We start from the raw sequence: 20088 nt of genomic DNA, 5'->3' as shown, positions 1-20088 counted from the left end.
GGACCTTCCTGGTCCTGGAGATCAGCCATGTCCTCTAGCAAGCGCCTTAGCAGCTTCATCTCCTGTGCGCCTTAGCAGCTTCATCTCCTGTGGGTGACTTTTCTCTATGTGCTTGTGGACCTATATTCTGTATATCCTACATACATGTTCTATATTCTACCTACCTGCAACTCTCTTTGCTCTGATCTCTCCTACCCTAGAGGTAGTCTTTACTTTTATGGGTCTGATGAGAGGATCATGCTAATTGTACTTATAAATTACTTCCATTTCTCCCAAAGCAAAGGAAAAAATGTATTTTTTGAAATTCTTAGTTTAAAAAACTGTAATAAATACATGTTAATAAACCAAAGTTAAAAATGCCAGTGAACTATAAGATGGATATATTTCAAACACACATTTTTAAAGCATTAATGATAGTTTGATATTAATTGGAGGTTAGGCGTTACAGAAAATCTGCAGAATGGTAAACTGAGGGGACCTTTTGATCTTTAAAAATTAAAATTTTGATCTTCAAAATTGAAGTTAAAATCTACTTAGGTGGTACATGTCTCTCCCATAACCTTGTGGATGGATTTTTTTTCACGTGCAACGCAAACCTGTACATGAATCCCAAAGCATTACAAAGTTGGCTCCATCTAGTGTGTGAAAGTATTATACAGCTAAGGGGAGAAAAAATCCTCTACACTAGGGTTCTCTTTGGGTACTTCATTATGAAATTAGAAAAAGCCAAACCAGAGCAAAACTGGACTGTAAGTTCAGGAGATAACACAGGCAGAAATGACCTTCACAGCGTGAGAGAAGAGGTCATTGTACATTGAAACACCAACATCAAGCTCGCCAAACATTTTGTTCTAACAGCCCGGCCTTTATTATTATGTTTTTTTTTTCTTTCTGGACAGAGGTCCTGTTTACAGCATTATCAGCAAACGTGGCGTATCACTTCCATTGTGATAGTCTCAGTACTACTTGGCCTGGCCCCCACTTTTTCTGTATGGAATCCTATCTAACAGTCATGCTCACTTTCCACAGTTAGGAAGCGTTGAGGGCTAGGCCCGTGGACTACACGGTTTTCTTTATCAGACTGGAATTCTTTGTAGCTGTTAGCTTCTCAGTGCAATAGAGTAGTCACTATCTCTGGGCTGTATTTAATCATGTGTCCGCTGAAGGATTCTGGCACATTCTTCATCTCTGTCCATCAGAGCTCCCAAATTTGAGCCATTCTCATACTAACCTTTGCCCACATATTCTATAGGGAGGCTTAAATAAATTAAAAATATATTTGAAAGGAAATGCATAATAAATGGCAATGACAGATGGATATATGTGTATCATGAATGTAATGAAACTGGGAAAAAGAATTGTTAGATCCTCACTAGGTGTGTTGTCTGGAAGGGCCCGAGCCTGAGATCAGAGCTTTTTTGGTTACAAAGGGCAAGTGTTGCGAGGTTGAACACATATTAGCATCAAACGGAGACTTTTCCTGGGATGAAAGAGATGTGAAAGGGCCTTTCTCACTTTGTAATTCCATGGTCATTTAATGTGGAGTCTGTGTGTCTCCATCTGAGATCATTCTGTATCCCACATTTTGGGAAACTTCACTCCATGTTTACCATCTTTGCCAAAGGAAGTTTAGCATTCTCCCCTCTTGCCCTTGAAAGCCTTTTTGAATAATTCTTTTTCCTCTGAGCACTTCTGTACTTCTCTTGTTAACAAGTAGAAACTGTGCCGATGTTTCACATTTTCTCACTCTCTTTTTCAACTATTTGAGGACAAACATTGTGTGTTTCTTTATGTTTCTAGTGAATGCCATTAATTTAATTCATGCTTGGTATAAATACTCAGGGATGCCAGCTTTATTCCTGTTTTTTTTTTTTAAAGGTAGATCATAGTCAGAAAGTGACCAGAAAAAGCACCATGGTCAATTAATTAATCATTTAACCCATTGACGCATAGTTATTGGGTACCTTCTCTGGGTCTGGAATTGTGCCTGGTTAAAAAGTGAAGAGGTAAACTACACAGACATGGTTTATGCCTTCATGGAATTCAGAATTTAGTGTGGGGTGTGGGGAACAGACAAGTAAGGAGGCGACTCCAGTGCAAGGTTCTAATTTTAGAATTAGTTGGCTTCTGTGTTTGTTGAGTGACTCACAGAAACTTGGAACAGAGAACCGTAGTGAGAGGTGCGTGGGCTCTGGAGTTTCAAACCCCAGATCTGCAACCCATTAATGTCTTGACTTTGGGCAAGTTACTCACCTCACTCCCTGTCCCTCTGCTTCTCAATTTAAATGAAAAGAGATTAAATAAACATAAGGTTTGATATGCAAAAATTAAGGTACAGTTATCACTGTGACCATATGATGAATTCCCTGTCTTCTTCCTCCTTCCTTTTTTTTTTGCCCCCCAAAATGAGGCAGAGACGCAATCTCATTATTTTTTCAGATTTTCTAATTTCTTTCCTGGCACACTAGGAAATGAAAACACATTAATCCTTGATCCAGTATTAGAAAGCAAACATCCCTGTCAACAGGAATATCATTGTGGACGGCGCTTAAAGATCACAAATTCACACAATTTCCTAATTGTCTAAATTAATGAATGATTTGGAACGTTCAGAGTTACTCCAAAGCATTTGTCTCTTCAGAATCGAAGGTCCGTGGTGTATCATTGATGTGTCTCAAGCATATTGAACAGTGCCTGGAACATAGTGGGTGCTCGGTAAATATTTGTTGAATGAATGAGTTTTAATAAGGATATTTTGATTTTTCTGTCTTTTATTCATGATTTTGTCGTGTATCTCTTAAAAATGAAACAATGTGATAACCTATTATGAAAAAGATATATATATATGTGTGTGTGTGTGTGTATACCCGAATCAGTATGCTGTACACCAGAAACTAACACAACATTGATATTTCAACTATACTTCAGTTAAAAAAAAAACAGTGCTATTTAATATTAGGAGCCCAATAAGCTTGAGTGGGAATGGTGATGATTCTCTGTATCTACATCACCGGCCTCATCTGTAAAACCTGGCAGGTAATAAATACTTGGTAAATGTCAAAGAGAGAATTAGGTAGCTTTGTTAGGCACTATTTTTTTTTTTAAGGGCACATGACTTAATTTTTTTCAAGCCAAGATTTAATACTTCTTTTATGTCACTTCATGGCAGTATTACTTGAAATTACACAGGCTATTAATTTAAAATATTGGTGATTTTAACATTTTACTATCAACATAAATATACACTTGGATTATAGGCAAGACTCCCTAGAGTGTAAATCAGATACAGAACGCTAATGTGTATTGAGTTTATTTTGATTGATTGGATTTAATCAACAGACAGGAAGGATTTCTGTGCAAATATTATTTTTCTCATTTCAAATCTTGTTTGCTCAGCATAACTGAAACAGGATGTCATTAGTATAAGTGTGAGTATTGCGATGCTTTAGAAGTTCGGGAAATTTGACTATTGACATAAATTTAGCATCCAGTGAGCTGTACACAAAGAAGTTTGATTTGTTACAGTTTTGCTTATTTGAGTGCATTATTTCCTGCTTGACTTCTGAATATATTTATATACTAAAAATGCAAATTTAAAATGTAATTGACACATTGAGTCAGAGCTGAAGGTTCCTGGGCTGGAAATTGTGCCTGTAGCTAAGACAACCATTGAAAAGCCATTGGGAGTTGTCCATTATCAGAAGAAGTTCCACATCACCATCAACATCCTAGTTTTCAGTTATTCATTATGAATGAATATGTTGTTCACAGATATCTCTAGACCTTTCCTGAGCTTACATTTATTTTCAATCTGCACAACCTCTTCAAACATCCAGTTTCAAAAGCATTTTCACTGTTGTCTCCTAATAATTTTATTTGTCCTGGGACTTGAAGTTCTCTGAGGCTATAAGGGCTGACTTCTCATGCCCTACTCTGTTCTGAAATAGTCCTTTTCCCCTGCACAACACTTGAGTGCTATTTTTTACAGGCACTGTCCTAGGTCCTTTTCATACCTTACCTCATTTAATCACATTAATCTATTAAGTAGGTGATATAAATAATCCCCATTTTACAGATGCAGACCTTTGAGACTCAGAAATGAAATGAGTTGCCCAAAATAAAGCTACGAGATGAACACAGTGTGTGGTATATGTGTGTGTGTCTGCAGAACACCACCATGCTATGCTCTCTCCTGTTGAAAAATGTTGCTAAATTTATACCCATAAGAGAGACGTATCAGCTATTCACTTATTTATAAAAGTGGACCTCTCAGAGGTTTGCTGCCCTCAGGTTGAATCCACTGCCCTGGATTCTTACTGTGTCTTGTCCAAATGAGAGTTTTTGCACTTCCGTCCCACCTTCCACGGTAGCATTGTGATTGTCCATGAGAAAGACTCTTCCTCTTCCCTCAGCTCAGTTTTTGAAATACAAATACTGAATTTTCACGAATGGAATAGGAAGTCAAACTGGCAGAGCATCCTTTTCTTCTTTATCTTCATCCCTTTTCCAGTTCCCCCTTGGACCATAAAGGATGAGGTGGTTCTTTGAGCTCCTGGTACCCTGCTGTGTCTCACTCAGAGACGGAGGCTGGGGAAGGGTGGATTCACCTTCCTTAGTAGCCAGGACCTCAGCTAGGTGATCTGTGGAGGCCACTTCTAATAGCCAAATATTGTGTTGCTTTAAAATATTTTAGTATCTTGGCTCTTGCTTGAAAGAAGAATGAAACTGATGTCTTGATGATGACGGCGGAAGTGCCCTCTCCTGCTTCTGTCCTCAACACCACGTTAGAAGGATGGCAGAGACTTGCTGTGTTGCTTATTTGCTCTTCAGTCTTTAATTACTTAATAAAAGAGTTACTACAGTAAAAGAGAAGTCTACATTTTTATTTTTAAATAAGTTAGGAGTTAGCCACTAAATTGAGAGAAAAACACCATGATTTTAAAGTCCTCAAGTGGAAGACTTGATTTATTATGAAGTCCTAGTGTGAGGAACTTTGCCGCCCCCCCCCCCCCCGGCAACCTCCTTACCTTTTCCTGTGTATTTACCTCCATAAGGAAAGTAGTTGCAATTTTACTAAATTCCTCCTTTGAGGAAGTGCCGTCAAAGTGGCAGAATCTCAGTCAGTGTTTCTGTCTTCAAGTTTGTGCTGTCTCAGGAACCTGACTTACGTGGTAGATTGTGGTCATACCCTGTTGCCATTTATAGGAGACCAAGAAACGGCCTGTGAATTGCCTCTAAGGCAGGGCAGTCACTTCCTTTGAAGTGAACTCTAACAGAGACAATATCAGAGCACTCAAGGTAACGAATTAATCTCTCACATTGATTATTACATTAAGAAAAACCAAGCTATTACTTCATGTACTTCTTCCTTCATTCAGTGTTTCAGATAGGATTTGAGATGCCTCAAGGTAGATTTATATTTATATTTTCAGTGCAGAATTTTCTAAACAGTTTTTAAAAAACAATAATTTTTTTTCCTCCAGATGTGTGTATGAGCATCTAAACAGTTCTTTCATAATGCTGACGTAAGCCTAGATCAAGTTTACCTGGGGTTATCTTGGTCTTGTCTGCATTTTCCTTTTCAACCTTAAAGGGCTTCTTTGTGAGCCGGTATAGTGAGCCGTCTTTCAGAAAATGCTGTACCATCATTGTTACAGGAAGATCTGTTATTGGTGGTAGAAGAAAATAGAAACAGGATGAAAGAGATAAGTGTGATTGAGTGCTACTGAACAGTTATTTCTGCAGATAGGTAGTCATTCAAAATTCCCTTCAGTCACACCGTGAGAGTTTCAAATTAGAACTGCTGGGCCAGTTCCTGGTAACTTTTTGTCCTCATGCTTTTATCCATGAAAGCGAGTTGTGTTCAACAACTGAAGCTTCCAGAGGAAAAGTATACAACTGTGTGTCCCACACAGTTGACGCCTATTAACCTCCTTCCTAATGAGTTAAATGCCATCTTCAAATTATATTTCATGGCTCCTTCCTTACCCGATGTATTTTCATTTTGTCACTCATCCATCCATTCTTCCTTCCATCCACTCATCCATTCATCTAGCAAGTCTTTATTGAGCACTGGGAATGAAATAAATACAAAGGACCCTGCCCTCAGGGATGAACAACAATGAAACAGACAAATAAAATGGTTAAAAATTGGGTTACATTGTATAAAAGAAAGACACAAACATTTGCTGAGATAGCAAGTCGCGGAAGTGGGTATTTGTGCTTCAGGTAGGGTGGGCAGGGACACCCTCCTTGGGGGAGAAACGGAAGCCCTGAGACGTCATCTGAGAGATGAGGGGGAGCAGCCCTGGGAAGGAGTCCTTGGGGCAGCCATTCTGGTCTCCCTCCCCTCTCTTACCACGGGGCCTGGTGTGTGAATTTGGGGTTTCTCCAGTGTGAGCCCCTGGAAAGCAGAGCCTCTTGCATCTTGTTTTTGTATCTTCCCCACAGCACTGAGAAGTGCCTCTCAGATGCTGGACGAATCAATAAATGAGCTGAAGGGCCTTTTGGTGGCATCTGATTTTACCCAGAATGTGAGCATGAGGGTATGGGGGGGAAAGGGAGGATGTGTTTGTTACTCTGGAGAGTACCTTTTGAGTTTCATAACCACTTTCATGGTGCTTGTTAACTACCATGTAATAAGTAAGGCTTTCACTTAACATTCAAAGCATATCCATAGTCAGGCCAAGTGGACATTTAAAAAAATCAAACTGTACAAGTAAAGACTTCTTTATTCAGCAAATTAGGGGATCTTACATTCTTGGAGAGATCATTTACATAGAGTATATTGTATATAATCATACATATTATGTTATATAATAGTGGTTCCCAGGCTTGACTTCACATTAGTCTTTTATGAGAATATATAAAAATACGGAATTCAATACCATACCCTTGGAGAGTCTCATTCAGTCACTTGTCTGGGAAAAGATCCTTGACATTTATATTTCTAAACGCTCCTGGGTTGATTTTAGGGGTTGGGGTGGGGAGAAGGGTCCCCAGATGCATTGCAGGTTTGGAAACTATTGCCTGGGATCATAATGAAATATTTGAAGACTGGGTAGGTGCTTCCTAAATTGTACATAGGAGGTAGTTCATGGCACGTATTAGTCCTCACATGGTAAGTACTGTGTGGGTGGTGGGTAGAAGTGTGAATTTACTGAAAAGAGCAGTGACTATCAAAAGAAAAGGCACAAGAAAATGGTATGCTTTGGAGGCAATACAACATTTGATACCCAGATAAAATAAAATAGGAATTCTGACTGTGATAAAACAATGGTTCAACTTTTCTTCCGCTGGGTTTTGGACATGATAACAAGTAAAAGCTCTTATCTCTTCTCTAACTTGCTCAACCTAGTGATTGAATTTTCCCTTCCAAAAAGATTCCAAGGCCCAAATTTAGCAATGGAAAAAAAAAGAAAAAGAAAGAAAAGAAAAAGTCGGCTGTCACTTGGATGTTTGATAGTTTTAAGTTCCATTTTAGTTAAGGTCATCTTTGAAGAAGGTCAGTGAGAACTGTGATGACTCTAGTCGGTTTGCTGGAATTTGGGGCAAGGAGTAGTAATTAAGATTTGAAATGTATTGCAGTACAGGTGATATTTTTAGTCTGCATTCAGTGCTTCATTTTTAAAAATATAGTATTTTTCCTTTTCCTCTGCTACTAATTCTTAGTTTGTGTTTAAATTTTAAGATTTATGTGTATGTGTGTGTGTGTTTACATATGCATATGTCTACGCACTTAGGATGCACATCTGAATAGTACAAATGTGCATGAGAGAGTTGCTTATGTATTATGGATTGATCCATTTTAAACATATTTATTAAACATCAACCATGGACTGTTTATTCTACTAGGTTCTAAAGATACAATGGTAAACCAAACAGACATAGTTCCTGCTGCTCAGAAGACGTCTGTTGAGTAATTGTGTGACGACTCAAGGGGCAGTCATGTTAATATTTTGGAAATCTATGTAATGTTTCATGAATTTTGTAGAGGGTGTCAGATGTGTAGGTCAAACTTTATTCCATTTTCTGGTGGGTATTTCATTGCTGTGTTTAGGAAGATTCCCCAAGAAGCCTAGTATTATATAGATATTTCTGAAGGACCATGAATAGGTTGAACATATACCCCTTAAAGGTGATTTTATTTAAACACTTACATAAACAGTTAATGGAGAGCCTTCTTGGGGTTAGTTAGATTGTCCAGGACAGAATGTCAGGCGACATCATTGACTGAACGTGCCAGGGGAGCCTTTGGCACCACATTGTGCCCCTGATGGAATGGCTGGAATTGATACCATTGGTTTCATGGTCAACATTTGAGATCCCACAGAGGGTACAGATTTTCCCTGTGTGTAAGCATGTAATAAATCAGGGTTTCAATTCTAAAATTTACCCGGATACCTTGTAACTTAATGCAGCTTCAAATAGTGTCCAAGGTGGGAGAGAGTCCAGCTTGGTCTTTTAAAAAGTAATCCCTTAAAGGTCCTGATACAATAATTTCCTACCTTCTCCATTTTTTTTGATCTTCCACTTTTTCTATGTGTGTTTTTTTTTTTTTCCTCCGTTGCATTTCCACTGGTTCTCTAGATTGGTTAATGTGCATCCAAAATAGACAGTTCCAACCACAATCATCATCATAAGGGCTGTTTTTTAATTGAGAGCTTGCTATATGTCAGAGAGTGTGCCATACACATTGCATATATTCTCTCCTTCAGTTCTAACAGTAACTTAGGATAGCTATTTATCATTTCCCCTTTCTTGTGTGAAGAAACTGGGTTACAAAAAGTTGAGTAAATTTGCACAAGGTCAGAGAACTAGTAAGTGGTGGGGTTTGAACCTGGATACGTTGGTGGCAGAACCTGTATCCTTGATTTTTATGCTGTATTGTGCTAGAGGTAAAAGAGAGGTGTGGAGGAAGTTGGTAAGGGAAATAGTGTGGCATCTTAGTCCTCTGTTTACCTTAACACTCAGCACAATGCCCATTGTGTGGAAAGTACTCAGTAACTATTGTGATGAATGACTGAATGATTCCCCACCCCACCCCTATTCCTTCCATTTATTGGTCTTCAGTTTTACCAATAATCTTTTATTTGCCACTTTTTGCCACTTCTCTCCACTCTTGTTCCTTCTCCCCTCACTCCCCACCGCACCCTAGTAGAGTGTGATCCCTTCCTATCAGGACCATCGCAGTGGCCAGTCTTGCCCCTCCTCTAGGTGGTTCTCAGTATAGCAGTCAGGGGGACCTTTCTGAAGACTCAGATCTGAGCCCATCTCTTCCCTGCTTACAGCTGCTCAATGGTTTCCTGTTCATCTTTGAACAAGATCAGTGACCCTTCCCTGATCTCCCAGATCCCGCATGGTCTGGTCCTAGTCACTGCTTTAGTCTCACAGATGCCATGATTTCACTTACTCTCTGTCCTCCAGCTGCTATGAATCTTTCAGCTCCTCACCTCAGGATTCTTGCATATGTTGTTCCCATTGCTCAGAAAACTCTTCTTCCCTGCCCTCCCCACACCCTTACCCCATGACTGCCACCCCAACTCACTTATCAGCCCAGAGGGCCATGCTTAGGGGAAGCATTTTCTGACCATTACATTTTATGCTTTCCCAGCTCCCTGTGGCAGTCATCATGTTTTTCATTATATATTTGGATGATTATTTACTATGTGTCCCGCTAGACGGTAAACCCCAAGAATTTCCACAGTGTCCAGGACATAGGTGTTCTGTAAATATTTATTCAACAAAAGAAAGAATGAATTTTAAAAATGAGCAAAGAATAAAAGGAGACAGAAATAGTTTGTCTGAGACTCCTGGCTGGATATTTCCTTGTATTAAAGGGAAATTAAAAAAAACATAATTTTACTACATTATGGAATGCAAGTTTGATTTGTGGCTTATAGAAATTGCATTGTCTTCCAGCCATTTACTTTGGAGACAGACTCTGAGGCACAGAGAGGTGAAGTAACTTTCCCAGGGTACACAGCTAGTCAGTGTCAGATGTCTTTGTTCTGACCTTTGAATTGTGTGTAGGGAGAAACAGACACATTTCACTAACTGTGCAGAACATGTTTGGTGTGCTGAGTCTGTAGGAGCTGCATTCGTATTTGATAATATTGATGTTGTCACGTCAGAATTGTAAGGTGTCTTTTGAGAATACGTATTGTCATTATTTTTTTCTCTTCTTGTATACCAGTGCATTCAGAATTTAAATGGATGGCAGTCTAAGAATACACAGATGTCTGGCCTAAAGATGTCCCAAAAGATAGTGCCCGCAGTTAGAAGCAGCTCGGGTTTGACTTCCACTAGTCCTGGGCAAGGAGAGCCTTCCTGATATTCTTGGGGTCTGAGGGTGAGGAATGCTGTCCGGATCTCTAGCCTGTCAGCAGGAGAGTATGTTCAATGATTAAGCCCCGGTTCCAAAAATGCCTGTGCACGGATGCAAAGCAGCCAGAGGCGTGTGATGATGCCGGAGATCTCCCTAGTGGAGAAGGGCACAAGCAGTCCCACAGCCCTCCTAGGTTCTGTGGCTCTCTTAAGTGTTAAAAATTCACCGGTATGTGAAATTACCTCTCCTTTCAAGTTCTCTAATAACGCGCAGCCGCTGCAAGCCTCAACCGGTCCCTGCGCTCGGGGAGGGCTAAGCAAGCATCCCGAGGTGTCGCTTGGCTGCTGGGCTGGATTTCTGGCGGCGCCTGGGTCCTTGCATAGCCCCCTTTGCAGAGTGAGGCAGCATTTTTGTCCTGCAGGTACAGTAGGTACTGGATTAAACAGGTCTGCGGTTGCAGACAGACACCAGGCACCGTTCTAGCACGAGCTGTGTTTGGATTGGAGTTTCCAGGGCCTTATCAGGAGCCACCCCTAGTGACACAGCCAGTGCCAGAACTAACTTTGACTTTCACTCTTCGCCAAGGGCTTGCAGAACACCTTAAAGGAAAAAAGATGGAGGCGCTTAGAGTTCAGATGTTCATGCCTTGTTCCTTTGAAAGCTTATATCTGTAAGTGAAGTTTTATTCTGGAAATAATCCTGGGACCACTTAACAGGAGTTTTGTTCTTGTTTTTGTTTTTTTCTTTTTTTTTTTTAAGGGGAGGACAGAGAAAGGGAAGATTTATTGGTAGTTAAAAATACTGGAACTGTTACTTTGTGACTGTGGCTTTAATCGGCTTCAGTTGTAACCTCTAGTAGGTGGCTGTGACAAGGATAACAACTAATTTGTGGGGGGAATCAAAATGCTAGCCCATTAGCTCTGCCTTCTTGTTTAAAAGGGAATGTTGGTCTTAAATTAATAATGCCAAAAAATGACTGCTTGAAAAACCTGAGTGAGAACAGAGCTTGATTTATGATTACAAGGTAGGCTGCAGCCCAGGTTTGTGATGAATAAAAAAGGGTTTTCCTCAGGAAAAGGAGGGTGCTTAGTGACATTTGTCAAAATTGCCCCATTGCAAACACTCTGGATTTTTGCTTTCTCCCTTTTTCCCCCCTGACTGTGGAATAGGATTAGTTGCATTAATAAACATCTCATTTGCATTTCTGTATATTGATTTTTTTTTTTTTTTTTGGTCTCTCTAAGAGGAAAACAAAACATCCAAACCTCAAAATCCTCTATCTGGCATAGAATGTAGAACAAGTTTGAAATGGGCATTTCAAAGAAATATTAAAATGGAGAAATGCTAAATGGATGATAACTCCCCCCCACCCCTCCCCTCTTCTTCCAACATTTTCTTTCAATGTTAGGTGGTAAGATTTGAAAACAATGCTAAAAGCTGTTTCCCTAAGTGAATAGGCATTCAAGCAAATCAACTTAAGCAAAAGCCACCTCTGGAGCTTAATAATTATTTACTGAACGTTCCTGGGTCATGAGAGAGGTTTTGATTAAGTCAGAAAAGCATTATGTTCAGCAGCTTGTGAAGGTGTGTTTAAAGACAGCAAGAATAATGGAAAAATACTAAACGTAGCAGAACTATTTTTAGAACTTGATTCTTAAAAAAATAAAATTCCCACAGATTTAAGTGTGGCATAAGTTCCTGATATTCAGTAGATATATCTTTAAAAGTTTTTACAGTAGCTTTTAGAATGATTTCTGATTTCTTGTGCTATTTTTGCTGTATTGAGTTTGCCTTTATAGTTTTTTTTCCACTGTACATGTCATTAAAACAGTTTACTCATGTCTCTAAAGTGATAGAACATTTTATGAACAGAGTATACGTAATTATGTATTTAAAATGTCATCATGTTAGAAATGTTATGAATTTCTGCTTTGTAAATCAGATAGCAGTTAGGGAGATGAGGGTTGTTCTTTGTGATTCATACCCCACAAGAATGTCCTCCATAACTTACCAATTTTTAAAATATTATTTTAAAGCGAATTAATGGAGGTCATGAATGGATGCACCATACCATTCTCATGCAGCATAAGGGCAGTAGTGATGTCATCCTTGAATTTATACCCAAATTAATTCTTAATTTCAACTACATTGGCTTAATTGATTTTGATTTTTTTCCCCCTGGTTAACTAAAATACTTGCCACAGGAGCAGGCTTCCCTGACAGATTCTCAGAATGAAATTCTTAGCATACATCTTTGACAAAACTTGTGCACTGAGCTGTTGCCGATTAACTCTTTGTGCCTGTTCTTTTAGGGAGGACGCACACTGTTTAATTGTTTCTTTTGTATTTTCCTCCAAGAAAGCAAAGGACCACCAGAGCAGAAGGCAACATTGTAAGAGATTTGGCTTTCTAGAAAATAAGTTGTCAGTTTTCACTAGTTTACCAGATACTAAGATGTTCAGAGGATACCAGTTCAGGAGTCATTGCATAACTTTTACTTAACTGTCTGCATGGTGTGCTGGCCACCATTCTAAGACTCTTACTTGCATTAACACTTTCAGTTCTCATAATGACTCTGTGACAAAGGTACTTTTTTCCGACCTCCATTTTGCAGATGACAGAATGGAGGTTCGGGCAGGTGAAAGATCCAGTCCAAGTCATACAGCTGAGAAATGATGGAGCTGAGATTTCTGCAGAGGTACTCTGGGTCCAGGGCTTTATGCTTTCCTCTGTTCTGTGATATGGATTCTTATCTCAGATACTAAATGAATTGCTCTTTCTTCCTCTGCTTTTAACTGAGTTGGTTAATCCAATGCCCAGATTTCTGAATTACCCAAACTATAACTCCTTTGAGCCTCCGAGGGGCCAGAATGAGTTCAGTGCCACAGTACGCATCTTTCAAGCGTATTTCCTTGTATCCAGTTCACTACTGATTTTAAGGCAACTGTTGGGGGGAGAAGAGAACTCTACTAAATATATACATTGATTATACGACCTGTTCTGATTTGAGAAGTCTTAAAATGTGGAGGGAAATTTTGTATTAGAATTAAGTTAATACAGTAGGTCTCTAGAGCTTAGAGCTTTTTGGAAAAAATGTGTTTTCTGTCCTTGGAGAACTGAAGTAAATGGTTTGACTAAAGGTCTTCCAACACTAAGGTTCTAGCATTACCTACTTTTAGGAGGAGGTGAGGTATTTGATAGAATAGAGATACCAAACTTACTAATTGGGGAGAGATTTATTTCATCCTACTATGTGGTAAGTATTCTTCTAGGTGCTGGGGAATTTATTGTGAATAAAACAGAAAAATCTCTGCCCTTGTGGAGCTTGGCTCTTTCTGGTCATGAAGGGCCAGGAATATTCCAGCTCTATCCTTAAGTCTGGGACTCATCCTCATGGTCAAAAGTGGCTGCTGGAGCTGCAGCCATTACAACTAAATTCTAGGAGACATGATAGTAGGCAGTGCAAAGACGGGTATCTCTTTAGGGAGAATTCTTGGAAATACCACATGACCTTTCTGCTTTAGTCTCATTGGCAAAACTTAGGCATGAAGCTAACCTAGCTCCTGGAAAGTTGGGAAATGTGAGTGGCAGTGTACCAGGTGAAGCAAGGAGAAAATAGAATGGATACTAGATTGTCTGAATTGTAGATCTTAGGCTGAAACTTTGATTATTTCTTTTGGAATAACTGATATTTTCTAAAATGTCACAAAAATGAACTGTGGTCTAGGGCCAGAGCCCATCCAACTGGCTCAAACAAAAATGGAGACTGTCACTTGTGAGTCAGTTCCCAATGTCCAGGGTTATCAAGGCTAGAGAGATGGTTTGATCCAGATGCCTGGTGTCATCCAAACACTGGCTCTGCCTTCATTCTTCCTTCTCCTCAGTCCTCTGTTTCCTCTTTCAATTCACATTATTGTTTCACCTCATTTGGCTCTCTTTGCACACAGGTCCAGGAAGTTCCAGATTTACATCCTAGCATCTTTCCAAACCTTAGTATAGAGAGAGTTCTTTTACCCCAGTAATTCTAGCCAAAGACAGGGCTGACTCTTATTGGGCTGTTTTGGAGCACAAACCCATTTGATACACATGGTGACTGGTTGAGCCTCTGTTGTGTTTCTATGTCTGGAGTTAGAAGCATCACTATAAGCTACCTCATGAACTGACAGTGAGGAGGCTGGTTTTCAAAGATGAAATTGGGGGGTACTTTGCCAAAGAAGTGGGACAGGATGCTGGGCAGGCATAAGTAGCATGTGACCACCTTAAGTCATTGCCATTATTTGTAAGGCTGTCCCTTCAGCTATGACAGGTGTACCCATGCACTGCTCCTGAGACCGTAATCGGTCCTTTTGTCTTGATTTCCACACAGTATTGCAAACTTTGCATTTTGGTAGATACATCCTAGACATGCAGTAATTGTTAAGTGCTGGCAGTCTAAGGCTTTTGAATCTTCTCTGACCTGTTGTGATGTTGCCAGGACAGGTGGACAGAGCATGCCCTGTGACTAGGGCAATTATTTGAGTAGAGATAGAAGAGCTTTCTGTCTTTAAAAAGATCCTTCCAATTACTTTCACATTCATTTCTGAATTCTGTCATTAGATTGTCATAGTTTTGGATAAAAAGTTCTTCCTTTTAAAATACTCTTAAGTGGGATATCTTGTCATGCCATATTAATTACTTACACCTTTTAGGGGATGAATTTTTCAGAGCCTTTTAAAACACGGCATTTAGATGTGAATGAGATTCCATAGTTGGACAGAGTAAACAAGAATTCTAAAATGTGGTCTAGTAAAAGGCAGCTTGATAGGAGAGACAGGAGGAAGCTTGAATGTGGGGCACCTCAACTTTATCTGCGTTATAACATTTTGATAGTGGGTTGTCGGAAATAATTTCCTTGAAGGGCATTGTGTGAATGTTAAGTGTGGAAACCCATCAGTGGGAAGTGGAGGACAGTCATGGTCATAAAATGAGGAAATGGCATCCTCCTATGTGTGTTGGAAAATGTCTTTTAATATTAAAGAAATCGGCACTTTCCTCGGTTGGAGTGCTTAGAAGTGCAAGACTCTTTGGGAGTGGTGAAGATAATCAACTTAAAGAAAATTTGGTGATGAAAAATTTCTGGAAAAATACTGGTCTGATATTACAGAGCTCTTCCAAACATTTTTGGTCATCCCTCCTAGTTAAAGTAAGATTTTTTTCAAAGCAAACTCTCTCAACATGTTTTTATTTTACTTGGAAATTATATACATGTGTCCCCTTTACTAGTACTGTATTATAATATCCACCATACGCAAAAATAGAAAGTGGAAATGATGGATAAAATCAATACAAATGTTCTCATCTTTTTTTTCTGCACCCCAGGGTATCATTTTTGTACCCTCCTTTGAAGAATATTGGTATATTGGGAGCCCTATTATTTTGCTCTTTGATCTAAGCAATTATGGTGATTACTCTTCTGGCACTTGTTGAAAGACCAGTTTAAAGATAATTAAGCCTGAATATATATGGAGAGTCTACATTTTTTTTCAAACTCATTGGGGTCCAGGTCTTGAAAAGTAACGATTTCAGATTTTGACTTATGTATGATTGGGGGTTCTTGCTTTTTAGAATGTTTTCGTCCTTTTGTGCAATGAAAGTTACAGAGCTCCAGAGGACAGGCGTAGCGTCTGCCTTGGACACCATGATATCCTCTTGTCTAGCAGAACCTGGCCCTTGGAAAATGTTCAAATATTTGTTGAAGGAAAGAAGAGGAGAAAGACAAGCTGCACTTTGAAATCCTTTTTATTTTCTCTGTGCCAGAAACCTGTAGTATTTATTGTCTGAGCTGGTAATGTTACCAGAAAAAGTCGTTTGGCAGGTTTTCATTTTTTTTTCTTGACCCCTAAAACCAAGGTTAGTGATGACTGAAGTCCAGAAGACCTCAGTTTTTTAAGCCAAACTGTGAAATCTGGTACTTTCACATTTATATGGATTATACTCTCAGTTATTTTAAGTGTGATACATATTTATCATATGTATCATATATCATATATACTACACATCAGACATACCATGTATTTCACATATATATCCTCTATACAAGTAACAGTATATTCTCTTATTGGTGCTTGGTTCCATCATACATGATGAAAAACTCATCCTTACGCTTAAAACGTGATTACTTTGAAAGGAAGGTAAAGGTTAAGATAATGGAAGTACTGATCATTCTGAAATGTTAGATCCCCTGACTGACATTTAAAAAGATGTATCCATTTACTGACTCTTATTTCAGTGATTTTTGCACTTGAACTTACTTTTTAAAGACTTTTAGCTAACAGAGCAAACTGTTTGGGGCAATTTTTATAGATTCAGCCTGTAGGTTCCTTACAGATGTTGTAACCGTCATTGGTGGTATCTGGACAGCTGTTTTAGTTTGGTGTTTCAGCCCATTTGGCAGGAGTGTGTAGTCCTTCCCTTTCCATTCCATTCAACATGTTGGGTTCAGTTATCAGAGCTCTTGTCAGGGTTACTGGAGGTAGGAATTGGGATGTGAATTTCCTCAGACATGGAAGAGAGTGTTCTGGTCAAGAATCAAAGATGTAGGTTCCTGTCCCAGCTCTCCTCTGAAACAGATGGGTGATCTTGGGTGTTTTAATTTCCAAACGTGGCATCCGAATCAGCTGCAGAGTTTTTGTAGACATATTGATTCCTGGGCCTTCCCTAACCTGAAATCAGAATGTCTAGGGATGGAGCCTGGGCATTTTGATTTTAGACACAGTCCTCAGCTGATTTTGGGGGAGCCAGCCTTTTGCATTTGGAAACGCTGGTAGCCTAACCTACCCATGACACGGCTTTCTCACCTGTGCATGAAGTTAATTATTATGCCTTCTTATGTCCCCACTGGGTATGTGAACATCAGCCATTGTGCTTTGCTGGACATAATGACATTGTATCCAGTTCTGGCAAATGCTAGGCTGTGAGCTCTATTAATTGAATGATTATAATGAAGATCAGTTTTTTCCTGGAGAAAAACTCTAGGATTTTTACTTTCTATCTCATGAGAGAATTGCAGGGAAAATTGTCTTCTTTCTCCACCCCTGTAGAACTTTGTCATTTCCTCTGAATCAGACAGAGACTGCCTAAACCTTCACAGTCAGATCTGCTCTGGTCCAAACTTGCATATAGGCTTACAAAAAACTGCTTCCTTGCACCAAAAAAGAGGTAGCATGTTCATGGTTTCATATTATTATTTTTTTGCTGCCAATTTGTGAATTTTGTTCCAATTTATCCGACCTATGTTCCAGTCATTATGCTAAGCTTTTTACATCTATTACAAATTTTAATCCTCCTCACCGTGCTGAGAGGCAGAGGTACTAAACACTCTATGAATAAGGAAAACCAAAGCTCAAAGAGACTAACTTGGCCATAGTCACAGGTTAGTAAGTGGCAGAGCTGGATCCTGCCTGAGAAATTGAAGAGAGGAAATGCAGGGGAAAGTTTATCAGCTCTTTCAGCCTAGAAACTAACTATTTCACCTGACAGCTAGATTCATGTCCTGGTTGACCAAGATACAGAGACCAAAGACTGACTGATAAGGTTTAGTGAAGGGGCGTTTGCATCGCTGTCAAAGGTAGGGATGGTCATGCAGATGTTTGAATGGCTAAGTATTGGATGCCATGGAATTTCTGATGTATTTAAATGGTTGATCAAGGCAGTGGAATTAACTATTTGAATTCAGGAATATACCGGATAGTTCAGAGCATGTGTCCACCTACTTACACCATCACAGAGAAGGGGGAGGCTTTGAAAGCTAAAAGTGTAAATTCTGCCATCGAGATAGGAACTCAGGTCACATTCATGGCTACAGCCAGTGTGTTGGGCACTTTAAGTTAGCTGACGATGGCTCATTCAACCACTGCAGTGCATGTAGGAGAGGCTCAGAGAGGTTGAGCGGCTTGTTGAAGATCAGTTGCTCAGCAGTAATGGAGCTCGAACTTGTGTCCCCTTGATGGCCGTCCTTCTTGAGTCACCACTGAGCAGTTCCCAGTTCTCAGAGAAGTTGTGTGTCTGGCTTCAGTGATTTGGGCAAGTGCCAGTAAAGGCATTTGCCTCCCGAAGTTGGCTTTCAAAGAGTGATTTCTTACGGTGAGGCATACACCTTCCCACGTGGAACTAGCTGAGAGTCAGATAATCTAGATAATTGACTTAATTTGGAGGTATCTCAGAAAAATTAGGTGACCCTGGCTTTAAACTCTATGAGATTAGAAACCAGGTATTCCCTGCACCTGGCACAGAGGAAACACTCAATAACTATTTGTTGAATAAATGACCTTTACATAATCTGATTAAAAGGAATCAGACTGATGGAATTAGGATTACCTAATGCAGATTGAGCTTTCTGGGCCCTGGATGAGTTCAGTTAGCTTTTAAAGTTAAATACATTTGGACAACTCTTCTCGCTTATCATTAGTGGTTTAAACATCAGGTCCTCATTTTAAAAATAAGCTTTTGGCCACCGGTGATGTTCTCACATAAACCTCGACTTTGAGTCTAAAACATTATTCTCATTTGACCTGCTAGCATTTTGAAGTGTAGATATCTTCATTTTTGTCTGTAAGGTGATAATTGCGGATTCAATTATTTCTAAGAGAAAGTGATATTTGAAAGACTGAGAGTAAAGCTGAAAATCTGAGAGTCATCTTTAACATGGAAATATCCCGCAGGGAGTGTGTGCAGTGAAGTGGCTACATCTTCCTTTGCATGGTTTTCTTCCTTTCTTTTATTTTCTTGAGAAGATTTATTAAAATAATATCAATCAGCTGAGCTCTGTTAGATTTTCTTTAGTGGGGTTTTAATTTTTTTATATGCGTCTGCCATAGAAATCTGTATTTCTTTTCCTGATAGGACATTCCAGTAAATGTTTTCAATGATATTGTTGTTGACTTTAAAGTCTGAAACCTTAGTGCGGTTGATACCTAGTAACTTTAATTTAAGATGTCTGAAGAATGCTTTACTGTTAATTGAAAGGATTTTTTCCCCCAGTATCACAGCCAATGGCTTGTCTTGAGCAGCTAATTAGTGCGATTATTCCACAGCTGCATTTGCTACAGCACAAAGGTTTGCTCCTGTTTTTTATCAAAAGGATCAGTCTCTCTGGGAATGTTTTAACCTGACAGGCTTTGAATAGTAAGACCGTCTATTATTTATTTATTTATGTTTAAATAGCCTTCTTTCCCTGGTTTGGAAAAGTACATGTGAGCTTTGAACACAGACTCAAAAGTGGAAAAATGCGTCTTCTTTTGATGCTCTTTTAGTTGAACCTTACCAGGTGAATGGATTCTTTTTGAGTCCTGGCTAGGTATTTTTCTTGTGTGAGTGAGTGCATGACGTGAAAATAATAAGCAGGGTATTAATACTGTTCAGTCTGTGTGCATCTGTAGGAAACTATAGAGGAAAGAGAGTTAAAGTTTTCTGGGATACTGAAGACTTCCAGGAGAACTAGTGTGCTGGATACGAGTCACTACTCTCCCATCCTATTGTCAAAATCCTGCCCGTGATGGCCCAAGTCTCCTTTCTTCTAGCCAAATGGTGCCTTTGATCACTCTGGTCATTTCTTCACGCTTGTGAATTAGTTCATGTTCTTCATGTTCTGAAATTAGTGGCATATCTCCTCCCACTAAAAAAATATTACGGCTTTATTATGACTTGGAGGGGGGAAAGCAAAGAAAAAGAGATTGATCTGTAATTCCACTGCCACTCTGACTGTGATTATCTTTATACACACC

General features: G+C 39.4%; 1 protein-coding gene across 15 annotated transcripts in view; it reads left to right on the top strand.

Annotated features, from left to right (window-relative positions):
• MITF (melanocyte inducing transcription factor) overlaps positions 1-20088 on the top strand; it is a 209298-nt gene that overhangs the window by 104165 nt on the left and 85045 nt on the right. Inside the window, exons 1-2 of one of the 15 annotated variants that reach the window (XM_074344477.1) lie at positions 10864-10997; positions 12942-13025. The exons of 11 other annotated variants lie outside the window; for them this stretch is intronic. In XM_074344477.1, coding sequence (XP_074200578.1) covers positions 13000-13025 — 26 coding nt within the window. In that variant the 5' untranslated portion in view covers positions 10864-10997; positions 12942-12999. Of the gene's footprint in view, positions 1-10845; positions 10998-12941; positions 13026-20088 lie in introns of those variants that run through there. 3 more of the 15 variants (XM_074344474.1, XM_074344483.1, XM_074344473.1) reach the window with 3 other exon arrangements.

Source organism: Camelus bactrianus, chromosome 17, assembly GCF_048773025.1.
Source record: "Camelus bactrianus isolate YW-2024 breed Bactrian camel chromosome 17, ASM4877302v1, whole genome shotgun sequence".
Classification (NCBI taxonomy): Eukaryota; Metazoa; Chordata; class Mammalia; order Artiodactyla; family Camelidae; genus Camelus; species Camelus bactrianus.
This window is presented reverse-complemented; position numbering and strand designations above follow the sequence as displayed.